This window comes from Ictalurus furcatus, chromosome 16, assembly GCF_023375685.1.
Source record: "Ictalurus furcatus strain D&B chromosome 16, Billie_1.0, whole genome shotgun sequence".
Classification (NCBI taxonomy): Eukaryota; Metazoa; Chordata; class Actinopteri; order Siluriformes; family Ictaluridae; genus Ictalurus; species Ictalurus furcatus.
Window position 1 is genome coordinate 11,198,337 of NC_071270.1, and position 12,952 is coordinate 11,211,288.

Consider the following 12,952-nt stretch of genomic DNA (forward strand, 5'->3'; position numbering starts at 1 on the left):
ATTATTTGGATTGAGCGGATAATGTATTTATAAAGCCAATAAACGAATCCTGCAGGAAGCAACAAAAAAGTTGCACAAGTGAACCTGGAGATTTTTACTATCCTGTGACTCAAGCTCAGTGGACAAAGCTCACATTTTGTAACATAAATGTTTGGCGGAAAGGATTCTAGTGGTTTAAATTAGGCCACTTGTTTATATTTATATACTTATATGTTTATATTTTGCAATATATATATATATATATATATATATATATATATATATATATATATATATATATATATATATATATATATATATATATATATATACATACACATACACACACACACACACACACACACACATATATATATATACACACTGTCGCGACGCGCACAAAATACTAAAATCGCTCCTCCCCCGACTGCCGCACTGGCGTTGAAGAGACGGCCCCGCTTCAATGTTTTGGACAGTCGGAAAGCACGTGGCGGTGGGGCGGAGCTGCCGACACACCCTCAGCCGATGAATGGCGTGCCGCAATGAAAAATTCCACCATCCAGCAGACGAGGGGAGAGTATAAAAGGCCGCTCTTCCGCTCGACAGGGGAGAGACCTCTCATGTGACATGTGAGCATGGCTTTCCGCCAGTTCTTAGTATGGTTGGTATTGTGTGTATTGTCTAATCGGCGATGTGTGTGTTTGTTCTCTTGCAGACGACTTAGACCCGGGCGAAGCTTCCGCTCCCTGGCTACAAAAGCGGTGTTGCCTGACGGCTGAGAAGAGCCCCCATTTCTCCGGAAAGCCCCGGTGCGACTCCGGCAACCCCGCAACCCTCTGACCTCTCACCACACCCTGTCACGCCCACACGCAAGCACACGCGAACACACACACACACTCGCACTCACTCATACCCTCCAGAACGTTATAAATAAAAATAAAAAAACTCACTTGGCAACATTACAACGGCCTCCCGTGTGTCTGTGCTCCACCCACCGCTGGCTAACTTCCCTACAATATTATATATATATATATATATATATATATATATATATATATATATATATATATTTTGTCGCGACGGGCAGAGAGCCGGCGCACACAAGAAGGAAATCGCTCCTTCTCCAACTGCCGCACCGGCACGACGTGGGCAGCTTCGTGCCGAACATTCCGCCAGCCGGAAGGACCGCCGCGGCGGGGCGGGACTGACGCGACGCCGGCCAGCGATTGGCGGACCCAACGGAGAAATTCCACCACTCAGGCGACGGCGGAGGAGGATAAAAAGGCGCGCTTCCGGCCGTACGGGAGAAGAGAAGACCGTAGCGACAAGACGGACTCCGTGCGTGTTTTCCAGCGACATAGCGACTCACAATCACCGAGCACGACGGTAACCTCACGCCCCACGCTAATCTCTCTCTCTCTCTCTCTCTCTCTCTCTCTCTCTCTCTCTCTCCCCCCACAAAAGGTGCAAGCGCGGATCGCCGGGTGGTGAGAGTCCCACCTACGGAGGACGCCGGCCCGGGAAAACCCTCGCCCCCGTCTCGAGAATCCCGCCTCCACCATGAGTAGGCTACACCAGCAGTCACGCCTCCACAAGCCCCGCACTCATCCCCTCACAACCCACTCACTTCACCCTTGCACCAATAAACCACCGTTTGTGAACGTTCTTCTGCCTCCTGTGGGTCTGTACGCCACCCTTCCCCGGGCTAATTCCTCACACTGGTGGAGGATGCGGGCATAGTACAGGCTCGCCTACCACAAACGTAAAAAAAAAAAAAAAAAAAAAAAAAAAAAAAAAAACCCAAAGAGAGAGAGAAAAAATAAATCAATAAATAAATTTAAAATAAATTAAAAAAAAAAAAAAAAGAGAAAAAAAAATGAGAGAGAGAGAAAATAAATATATAAATAAATACCAAACCCCCCCCCCCCCCCCCCCCAAAATGGACCATGCCCTGCAACACCTGCTGGAGACAAGCCTCCAGCAGCACGCTGTGACGCAGCAGCTCGCCGAGAGCCTTCAGGTCGCCACACAGACACTGATCGCCATGAGGACTGAGACCCCCGCCGCCTCCGTGCCTCTCCCCGACGCAAGAAGCGAGACCCGCCGCCTACTACCCCCCCTCGGCCCCGAAGAGGACCTCGAGGCGTACTTCGAAGCCTTCGAGAGTATCGCCCGCCGGGAGGGGTGGGACCGTGACGACTGGCCACGCGCCCTTGGTCCACTGCTCACGGGAGAGGCCCGAACAGCCTACTATGCCCTCGAGCCGGAGGAGGCCGCAGACTACCTGGCGATGAAGGAGGGAGTCCCGGCATGGTGTGGCCGAACCCCTGGCCAGGCTGCTGCTGAATTCCATCGCTGGGTTTATCGACCAGGGGCCCGACCACGTTGCCAGATGAACGCCCTCATCCGGACCACCAAACGATGGCTCCGGCCGGATCGGCATACCGCCTTGGAGGCGGCGGAGAAAGTGGCGGTCGACCGTTTCCTGAGGGCGCTACCCCGGGCAGAGAGACAGGCCGTGGGGGCACACGCCCCAGCTACGCCCCAGGAACTCCTAACTGTCCTGGAGCGAACCTTGGCCACCCTGGAGCTCGACCCCGGGGAGCAGCAGCACCTCGATCGGCCCCCCGGTACCCCGGGCCCCCGGTCCGACCGCCAGACCCGGCCCCGCACCTGGAGGAACCCCCAGAGGGCGCCCACTTGTGAACACCCCCGAGACGAGCCCATGCCTACAGAGCCGGAGAGGGAAGCCGCCCGGCTGCTTACAAAACCATGGCTGGCAGGCTGCGCCCTCCATCAGCAGCAACCGCCGGAGGCACCCTCCTTGACGGTGTGGGTCGAAGGGAGACCGGTAACCGCCCTGCTGGACACCGGGAGCACGGTGACCCTCGCCCGGCCCTCCATCCTGCCTGAGGAGCGCCGCCCAAGGGGGACGCTCACCGTGACCTGCGTCCATGGGGACACCCGGGAAGTCCCCTCAGCCGAGGTCCAGATCCGGGGCGAAGCCGGCACCTGGCCCCTCCAGGTCGGAATCGTCCCCGAACTCCCCGTGCCCCTCCTCCTGGGACGAGACTGGCCAGGACTCCTGGTGGTACCGAGAGCCGAGCCCCGGAGATTGCGGCGACGTACGAAGGGGACCCCGGCCCGGCCGGCCTACCTGGCCCAGGACGACGGAGAGACCACCACGGAAGGTAAGACCCCCCAAGCTACTAACCCTCTGTCGTCTGTCTTTCCCCAGGTGAACCGAGAGGGGAAGTTCGGCCAGGAGCAGAAGGAGGACGACCGGCTGAAGCACTGCTGGGCTCAGGTACGGGTGATAGAGGGGGTCGACCAGAGTCCAGACCTGAGGCTCCCCACATCGTACTTCCTCGTCCGAGGGGGGCTCCTCTACCAACGGGCCTGCCGCCGCGGGGAGCAGGTGGACCTACTGGTGGTGCCCCGACCCAAGACGGCCGTCTTATTGCACCTAGCCCACACCCATCCACTCGGCGGCCACCTGGGGGCCCGAAATACCCTGGAGAAGCTGCGGGACCGCTTCGTGTGGCCCGGGATGGATGCGGAGGTCCGGGCCTTTTGCCAACAGTGCCCGCAGTGCCAGCGCACGGCCCCGCGGAGGCCCCCGCCGGCGCCCCTGATCCCCCTGCCCATTATCGGCCTCCCGTTTGAGCGAGTGGGCATGGATCTCGTGGGGCCCCTACCCAAGTCTGCCCGGGGCCATGAATACATCCTGGGCCTCGTCGACTACGCCACGCGGTACCCCGAGGCGGTGCCGCTCCGCAAGGCCACCTCGCAAAACATCGCCAGGGAGCTGGTACTCCTCTTCAGTCGAGTGGGGATCCCCAAGGACGTTCTGACCGACCAAGGTACGCCTTTTGTCTCGAAGCTAATGGCGGATTTGTGTCGTCTGTTGCAGGTGAAGCACCTCCGGACGTCGGTCTACCACCCCCAAACCGACGGGCTGGTCGAGAGGTTCAATCAGACCCTCAAGCGGATGCTGCGCCGGGTGGTGGACGAGGAGGGAAGGAACTGGGACCTCCTCCTCCCCTACGTACTTTTCGCCGTTCGGGAATGCCCCCAGGCGTCCACGGGCTTCACGCCCTTCGAGCTCCTGTTCGGGCAGCGCCCGCGGGGATTGTTGGACGTGGCCCGCGAAGCCTGGGAGGAGCAACCATCCCCCTTCCGCTCCGTCGTCGAGTACGTGCAGGACATGCAAGCAAGGATTGACAGGGTGGGCCCCATCGTCCGGGAGCACATGCACGCGGCGCAGGAGGAGCAGAAGAAGGTATACAACCGCCCCGCACAGCCCCGGGAATTCCAGCTGGGGGATCGGGTCCTCCTGTTAGTGCCCAGCAGCGCCTGCAAGTTCCTCGCCCGGTGGCAAGGTCCATATACCGTCCTCGAGCGCCGGGGCCCGGTCAACTACCGCCTGCAGCAGCCCGGTAAGCGGATGGACGAGAAGCTATACCATGTAAACCTCCTGAAAAAATGGGTGGAACCAGCCCCGGTGGTGTCGGCGTTCGCAGCTCAGGACTCGGACCGGGGCAAGGGTACCTTGGTCGGCCTAGGGGAGGACCTCACCCCCGCCCAAAGACAGGAGCTTACCGAGCTGATCGACCAGTTCGCAGATGTGTTTTCGGCTACCCCGGGGATGACCCAGCTGGTCCAGCATGAAATCAAGACTCCTCCCGGTGTAGTGGTGAGACAAAGGCCCTACCGTGTCCCCGAGGCTCGACGCCAGGCCATCGAGGAGGAAGTCAGTCGCATGCTGCGGGACCACGTCATCGAGGAGTCCAGCAGCCCCTGGTCCAGCCCCATCGTCGTCGTGCCGAAGCCGGATGGGAGCATGAGGCTATGCAACGACTTCCGGAGGCTGAACCAGGTGTCAGAGTTCGACAGCTACCCCCTCCCCAGAGTGGACGACTTGGTCGAGAGGCTGGGGAGAGCCCGATTCATATCGACCCTGGACCTCACCAAAGGCTACTGGCAAGTGGCGCTCGCACCGGAGGCAAGGCCCAAGACGGCCTTTAGCACGGCCACCGGCCACTGGCAGTATCGGGTTCTCCCCTTTGGGCTGCACGGGGCGCCCGCCACGTTCCAGCGGCTAATGGACATCCTCCTGCGGCCCCACCGGCAGTTTGCAGCGGCCTACCTGGACGACGTGGTCATCCACTCCTCCACCTGGGCCGACCACCTGTTCCACCTCAGGGAGGTCCTGAAAGCACTCCGGGCGGCCGGCCTGACCGCCAACCCAAAGAAGTGCCACCTAGGGCTGACGGAAGCCCAGTACCTGGGATACCGCATCGGACGGGGAATGCTGAAGCCCCAACTAAAGAAGATCGAGGCTGTGAAGGGCTACCCACGTCCGACATCGAAAAAGCAGGTACGTGCCTTCTTGGGATTGGCGGGCTACTACCGCAGGTTCGTGCCTAATTTTTCTGCTGTAGCCTCTCCCCTCTCAGACCTTACAAAGAAGGGTCAGCCAGACCAGGTCAGGTGGACAGCCGACGCAGAAAGGGCCTTCCAGGCCCTAAAAGGGGCCCTCACCAGCGCGCCGGTACTCCGCAACCCGGACTTTGACCTCCCGTTCACCGTGCATACTGATGCATCCGAGACCGGGCTGGGCGCCGTCCTCTCCCAGACCTTCGACGGGGAAGAACACCCGGTCCTCTATATCAGCCGGAAGCTGTCCCCGGCCAAGAGGAAGTATGCGGCGGTCGAGCGGGAGGCACTGGCGATAAAATGGGCCATCGAGGAGCTGAGATACTACCTGGCAGGCAGGCACTTCGTCCTCATAACGGACCACGCCCCCCTGCAGTGGATGGCCAAGGCGAAGGACACCAACGCCCGGGTAACCCGCTGGTTCCTCGCCTTACAAGACTTCTCCTTTCAGGTTAAGCACCGGGCGGGGGCCCAGCATGGTAACGCGGATGGGCTCTCACGACGAGACACCCTCTGGGCCCACCACCGAGCGGCAGTAGGCTCGGAGCTGAGGGGGGGGTACTGTCGCGACGGGCAGAGAGCCGGCGCACACAAGAAGGAAATCGCTCCTTCTCCAACTCCAACACGACGTGGGCAGCTTCGTGCCGAACATTCCGCCAGCCGGAAGGACCGCCACGGCGGGGCGGGACTGACGCGACGCCGGCCAGCGATTGGCGGACCCAACGGAGAAATTCCACCACTCAGGCGACGGCGGAGGAGGATAAAAAGGCGCGCTTCCGGCCGTACGGGAGAAGAGAAGACCGTAGCGACAAGACGGACTCCGTGCGTGTTTTCCAGCGACATAGCGACTCGCAATCACCGAGCACGACGGTAACCTCACGCCCCACGCTAATCTCTCTCTCTCTCTCTCTCTCTCTCTCTCTCTCTCTCTCCCCCCACAAAAGGTGCAAGCGTGGACGAGATCGCCGGGTGGTGAGAGTCCCACCTACGGAGGACGCCGGCCCGGGAAAACCCTCGCCCCCGTCTCGAGAATCCCGCCTCCGCCACGAGTAGGCTACACCGGCAGTCACGCCTCCACAAGCCCCGCACTCATCCCCTCACAACCCACTCACTTCACCCTTGCACCAATAAACCACCGTTTGTGAACGTTCTTCTGCCTCCTGTGGGTCTGTACGCCGCCCTTCCCCGGGCTAATTCCTCACAATATATATATATAACACACATACATATATACACATACAAACTGTCTATGTGTGTACACAAATACACACATGTATCAGTAGTAGATGTAGAAGTACACTGGAGTGAAACTGAATTTGGCAAGAACAGACAGTTGAAATAACAAGATTGAATTTCTTACTGCCATCACACTCCCATTGTCTGATACACACAAAAAATGATCAAGCCAGCAAGGCCTGAGAGGTCCTGGGAGTCTGTTTACCTGGACACACCAACCCCCAATCACTCACCCCTTAAACCCTCCGTTCATACCCCAAGGCACATTTTAGATCACCTCAGGAGATGTAACACTTCACATCCTACGCTGGGCTGCGGGGGTGTGTAGCTGTGTATATAGAAAGCAGACAATGCTACTGAATGCAGAAAATGCTATGTGTAGCTTTCCGTATTACATATACTTTATACAGTATTTATATATAGTGCATGAACTCATGAGCTTAGATAATTTTTTGGGTTATCTTGCCCATACAGTTTTGCTACATAACTTTTACTTGAGTGCTTTGGTCATAAAGCATGTTATATTCACTGAATATTCTAAACTACACATGCATTCAGAAAGTCTCCCTCAGTAAACTAGGGAGCTACACTATCTGCTCTATGTCTGTGTCTGTAATCACATACCTCGGAGCATCAACTCAAAATGGCTGTGATGGCACCTTCTACCGTAGTTATTCAATAAATATCAAATGTCCTAATAAGGGACAATCCTAAACTAAACAGGCCCCTTAAAAATGCATCTACTCAACTAATGTTCCAGGGGGTGCAATTTAGTTTCAATGATAAGAGAGTTAGATATGTGAGACATGCAATGTATAGCTCTCAAGGTGGAAAACAATGAGATATTTCCAGGAACCTCTAACACCTAGAGGGCATCTCTGTCTGTGTGTGTCTGTGCGTGTCTGTGTGTGCATGTCTGTATGTGTGTGTGTGTGTGTGTGCACTATGAGTTTTTTTCATTGTTCAAGAGCACTTTACATAGTGCAGCATGTCAAAACAAGCTACCCAGAGTAATCTCTTATGAAGCAGCATTTCCTCCTTCAGCTAACATTAACACAAATCCAGAGCATATACACAAGTAAAATTCAGCTCCATGTGGACCACAGGCCAAAAATAAATAAATAAATAAATAAATAACAAATTATTCACACCTTCATCCACCTGCTTGGCTTAAAGCACACTACATTTCTTTTGCTAATCCATGTTCAAGTTATAATGTGGATGCAGGCTATAAGTGAATTTGCATGCACACACATAGAAGTGAACATATATCATTTTGAGAACTTCATTTATCTCCTGGAAATAGCACAGACCTACCTTAATCCATAAGCTGCTATTATCCTACTGCAGAAGGAGCACAATAAACCAGAAACACAAAAAGAGCACAAATATCCCATGTTTACGACTGGAACACAATGATTCCTTATGGACCGAAGAAGCAAGCGGATTTGAACAACCTCACTGTTATCCATTCTTGCAGGCATACAAAGGGAAACAAAGGTTCTAGTGGGAAGATTCACCTGTGCACCTGGTAAACTGTGTTAAAACAAACTGTAGATGTTGTCTGAAAAGTAGATGGATAGCAAACAATTGCAAACAAAAGACAGGTTTATCCAAAAAAAAAATCTTTGTTAAAAATAGGTGTGCAACAATTATTGGCACCCTTTTAGTCAATACTTTGTGCTACCTTCCGTTGCCAAGATTACAGCTCCTATAATGCCTGATAAGGTTGGGGAATACATGGAAAGGGATCTGAGACCATTCCTCCATACAGAATCTCTCCAGATCCTTCAAATTTCGAGGTCCACGCTGGTGGACTCTCCTCTTCAGTTCACCCCACAGGTTTTCTATGGGTTTCAAGTCAGGGGACTGGGATGGCCAAGGTAGGACCTTGATTTTGTGGTCAGTAAACCCTTTTTGTGTTGATTTTGATGCATGTTTTGGATCATTTTCTTGCTGGAAGATCCAACCACGGCCCATTTTAAGCTTTCTGGCAGAGGCAATCAGGTTTTCATTTAATATCTGTTGATATTTGGTAGAGTCCATGATGCCATGTATCCTAACAAAATGTCCAGGTCCTCTGGCAGAAAAACAGCCCCAAAACATTAAAGAGCCACCACCATATTTAACCATGGACATGAGATACTTTTCCATATGGCTACCTCTCTGTGTGCACCACAACCAACTCTGGTGTTTATTGAAAAAAAGCTCTGTTTTGGTATCATCTGACCATAGAACCCGATCCCATTTGAAGTTCCAGTAGTGTCTGGCAAAGTGAAGATGCTTGAGTTTGTTTTTGGATGAGAATAGATGCTTTTTTGTTGAAACCCTTCCAAACTACTTGTGGTGATGTAGGTGAGTTCGGATTGTAGTTTTGGAGACTCTCTGACCACAAGACGCAAGTAACTTCTGCAATTCTCCAGCTGTGATCCTGGGAGATTTTTTGGCCACTCGAACCATCCTCTTCACAGTGCACTGAGACAATATAGACACGCGTCCAATTCCAGGTTGATTCGTAACATTTACAGTTGACTGGAACTTCTTAATTATTGCCCTGATGGTGGAAATGGGCATTTTCAATGCTTGTGCTATTTTCTTATAGCCGCTTCACATTTTGTGAAGCTCAACAATCTTTTGCCGCACATCACAGCTATATTATATATAATTGTTGCACACCTATATTTAACAAAGATTTTTTTTTTAATAAACCTGCGTTGCTTTTGTAACTGTTTTATATCCATTAGAGCAGAGCATGTTCAAATCTTATAATTCTAATGTTTTCCTTTTAGAGTGTTGTTATTCTCAACACAGATGAGAATAGTCAATAGTGTTTGCTATGTATTAAGCATTCAGTTTTGTTAGAATAACTGGAAATGAAGTGCCTATTTATTTAACTGAATCTTTTTTGGTTAGTCTTATTCATTTGTTGACACTTGTTAGTATCAAGTAATTATAGTTTTGTTTATTTACCATTTTGTGCCTTAAGCTGCTAATAAAATTAATATACCCTGTAATATCTCCTAGAAATATGGTGCATTTGTGCGCAGTCTCCTACCATCATCCAGGTCTGGCAGGATGCTGATGCATGTGCTGGGGTATTCAGAGCCGAGGCGACCACCTAACACCACGCTGAGGGAGACGTTAAAGCTTTCCTTAGGCTCGTACAGTGAGTCGTCAATGATCACCACGCGGCAAAGCTTCTCTGTCTCTCCTTTTTCAAAACGCAGAACGCTAGTCTGTTCCTCCGGTCGGGAGATGTAGTCAGAGAAAGAAAGAACAGTGCTGGGTGCTGTACCTGTAGCCGAGCCTGCAGAGAATGCCAGACACAGCAGAGAAAGTTCAGAAAGAGTTACAAAAGACTGAACAAAGCAAACCACAAATAACTAAAATAAATAAATAAATAAATAAATAATTTGAAGAAAAAAATATTGCTGCATGTGTTCTGAAAATAAATAAATGTGACTTTCTTTTTTCATCTTTAAAGACACATTTAAACATTTTATGACTCTAATGGATTGTGCATATAATTGTCTATTCTGCTTGGCTAAAATTAGTTGAGCACTTTGTAATACTCAGATACAACACTGCTCTTTTATATCCAACACAAGAAAAGTCTTTGAGAAGTCAAAAGTAACAGTAGCTAAAACTCATAAAAGTTATGATGTGTTAATCTTTAACAAGAAACAAAGTCAATTTAAACTGTACCTCAACATCTACTCAGTCAGAGAGTGTTGATTACATTTCTATAACAGTGGCTCTGTAAGTATTTCAGCTAGAATTTAAATCACAGGTTTATATTAATGCACTCATTCTAATATTGTTATTGTTTCTATAAGAACAATGCAGGGAGCTGGGAGCTGTATGGCAGATGCTCCACATAATCTAAGGCTCATAATAAAGGGATTTTTTTTAAAAAAGTGTCATTATCTAACAAAGAAAACTAGGGGATATGGTGAAGCTTTCTATAAACATTTAGCATTTATGCAAGGAGCCTCCAGTGTCACCGCAGTGACATGTTATTGACTGTTATTAAATGCAACTAGAACCGGTAAAAAGAATGAGGTGTCGTTCGTTAAGAAATAAAAAATTATAATTGTTCGCAAATTGCCATGATATAAGAAGGATAAAACTTTGGGATAGTATCACACTATCTTGTCACTGATTATTTTTCTATAACAGCACACCCGATCGTGTTTTATTCCTTACATTAAAAGGAACCCCGACTATGAAGACTTGTAGGCCTGAACATGCAATAATTGCCTACTAAAATACGTTGTTAGAAACACATGAAATATGTTCATTACTTTAAAAGTCCTTAATATTTAATACATATTTTAACCTACGGAGGCCGCCATTACGTGACATGTGAAACGCACTCTGAGTCGAGGATGTAAAATGGTTGCACTTGAGCATTCAAAAGAATTAGCTACTAGCTCCTGCAGCAGGAAAAGAATGCCACACTGTGCTGCTTTTAGCTGTAATTTTCTAGTTATTGTGTGCTGTGATACAGGAGATATCTGTAAATATAATCAAACCCGGGAGCATATTGTTAGTGCATTTTTTCTGTATATTCTCATGATGTAAATCTCCTAAAACGCCTAGCCAAGGTAAAAGTAAAAGTAAAAGTAAAATCAAAGCTATTCTTGAACCATTTGGAGTACATGCATGGTTTTGGTCTCTTTTGAAAGGTGAACTAAATATTTTTACATAATTGGATTGTTTGGACCTTTGCCAGTGTAACAAGACTGTTTTTCTTAGGATTTTATGGATCAGTGGATTACTATGAGGCTTCATATGAGGTGAGTTGCCTCCGTTTAATAAGTGTTTGTATGATGGTGGTCTGACAGAGACAATGATTGTAGCTGCTGTTTTGATTATATCTCAAAACAGTTTACATCAATCGAATCACAAGAATCTTAGCTTTCCAAAGATACGAGTACCTTCATACACACAGCAGCTGTGTAGACAGCATAGATTTGCTCGTAACTTGGTGACAGTGTGCTGGCGGGCCGGCGGAATTTTACAGGATAAAGTACACAATGGAGATGGCTGATAATCTCTAAAATTATTGATATTAGAATACGTTTTATCATGAAAATGATGGTTTAATCCATATGCTTACGTCGAACAACAAACTCTCTCGGTCAGCATAGATGTGCAGTTACTGCACAGACACCATCGATTTTGCCCCACTCCTGCCTCCTCACCTCTCTGATCATCTTCATTTTGATGTACATTTTGAGTAATGTCATCTATATTAGCCTCCTCGCTTATGTTATGCTCTGGTTCAAATAGAAAAGTCTGAAGACAAGTTTATATCGCTGTAGGGTCACTGGAGAATCAAGACCATTGCAACCGTCTGACATCACTACCCAGAATGCATTGCGACGTAAACAGCAATGGCGACCTATGAGTGCAAGGATTTTTATTATTTTTTTTTTAACTGACATCTAGGGTGTTTTTATATAGCGGATTTATATAGAGGATGTCAGCGTTAATCTATAACTCTTCATAGTCAGGGTTCCCTTTAATAAATCAGCAGTTAGCCTCTGACTTTCTATTAGTTTATAAACAATCAGAAGCCTTCAAGTCATAGAATGCCCCAAAATAAAACTACATTTTGATCTCAATAACAAGTATTGGATGTTACCATGGCTTCCCATCTCCTACAGCAATCTATATTTGTTACAATGGCACAGATGGTTCAACGTACCTTGCAGCGTGTAGCAGAGCACCATCAGCTCCTCACTGACATCTCCTCTTCTGCGTAATGGGACCAGCAGCTCTCCAATGTCCTCCTCGACAACAAGTCTTGCCTGGGGAATGAAGACTGTAGACTCTGCCAAAAACAGAAGAAAGTGTTATTCTTCTCTTGGCATACTAAAATGTCTGTAACAATAAAAATGTACAGCTGAGAAGAAGCTAATTTAAAGAACCATTGAAGATGGGCTGATTATTCAAACATTATTACTGAGCTTGGGTTGAGGAAATGTCTCACTTAAGTATTTCTGCATTCTACAAAGAATTAATTGGTTCAAAGCCCAGACTGGTTCAGTATTTTTTTATTATTAGATTTTAGAGGCCTTTATGCGACACAATTCTTCAAAGGTTTTGTGCATTCCGCAATTATTATTGACCACAGTGAATAAAACTCTCTAGCTGAATAGGAGTGCACTCAGGTATTTCTACTTTCAAAAATACCAGGAACAGGTGAACATTTAAAAGGATTTTAAATGTAGTGCATCAAACTGACTGAGGGACGGAAGGTCAACCAGCCAAAAGAAGGATGTTTTTTGGA

General features: G+C 49.1%; 1 protein-coding gene across 1 annotated transcript in view; it reads right to left on the minus strand.

Annotated features, from left to right (window-relative positions):
• Positions 1–12,952, minus strand: part of frem2a (FRAS1 related extracellular matrix 2a) — an 88,941-nt gene that overhangs the window by 44,760 nt on the left and 31,229 nt on the right. Inside the window, exons 5-6 of the mRNA XM_053644656.1 lie at positions 12,368–12,493; positions 9,710–9,961 (exon numbers count right to left, since the gene is read on the minus strand). Coding sequence (XP_053500631.1) covers positions 9,710–9,961; positions 12,368–12,493 — 378 coding nt within the window. The remainder of the gene's footprint in view (positions 1–9,709; positions 9,962–12,367; positions 12,494–12,952) is intronic.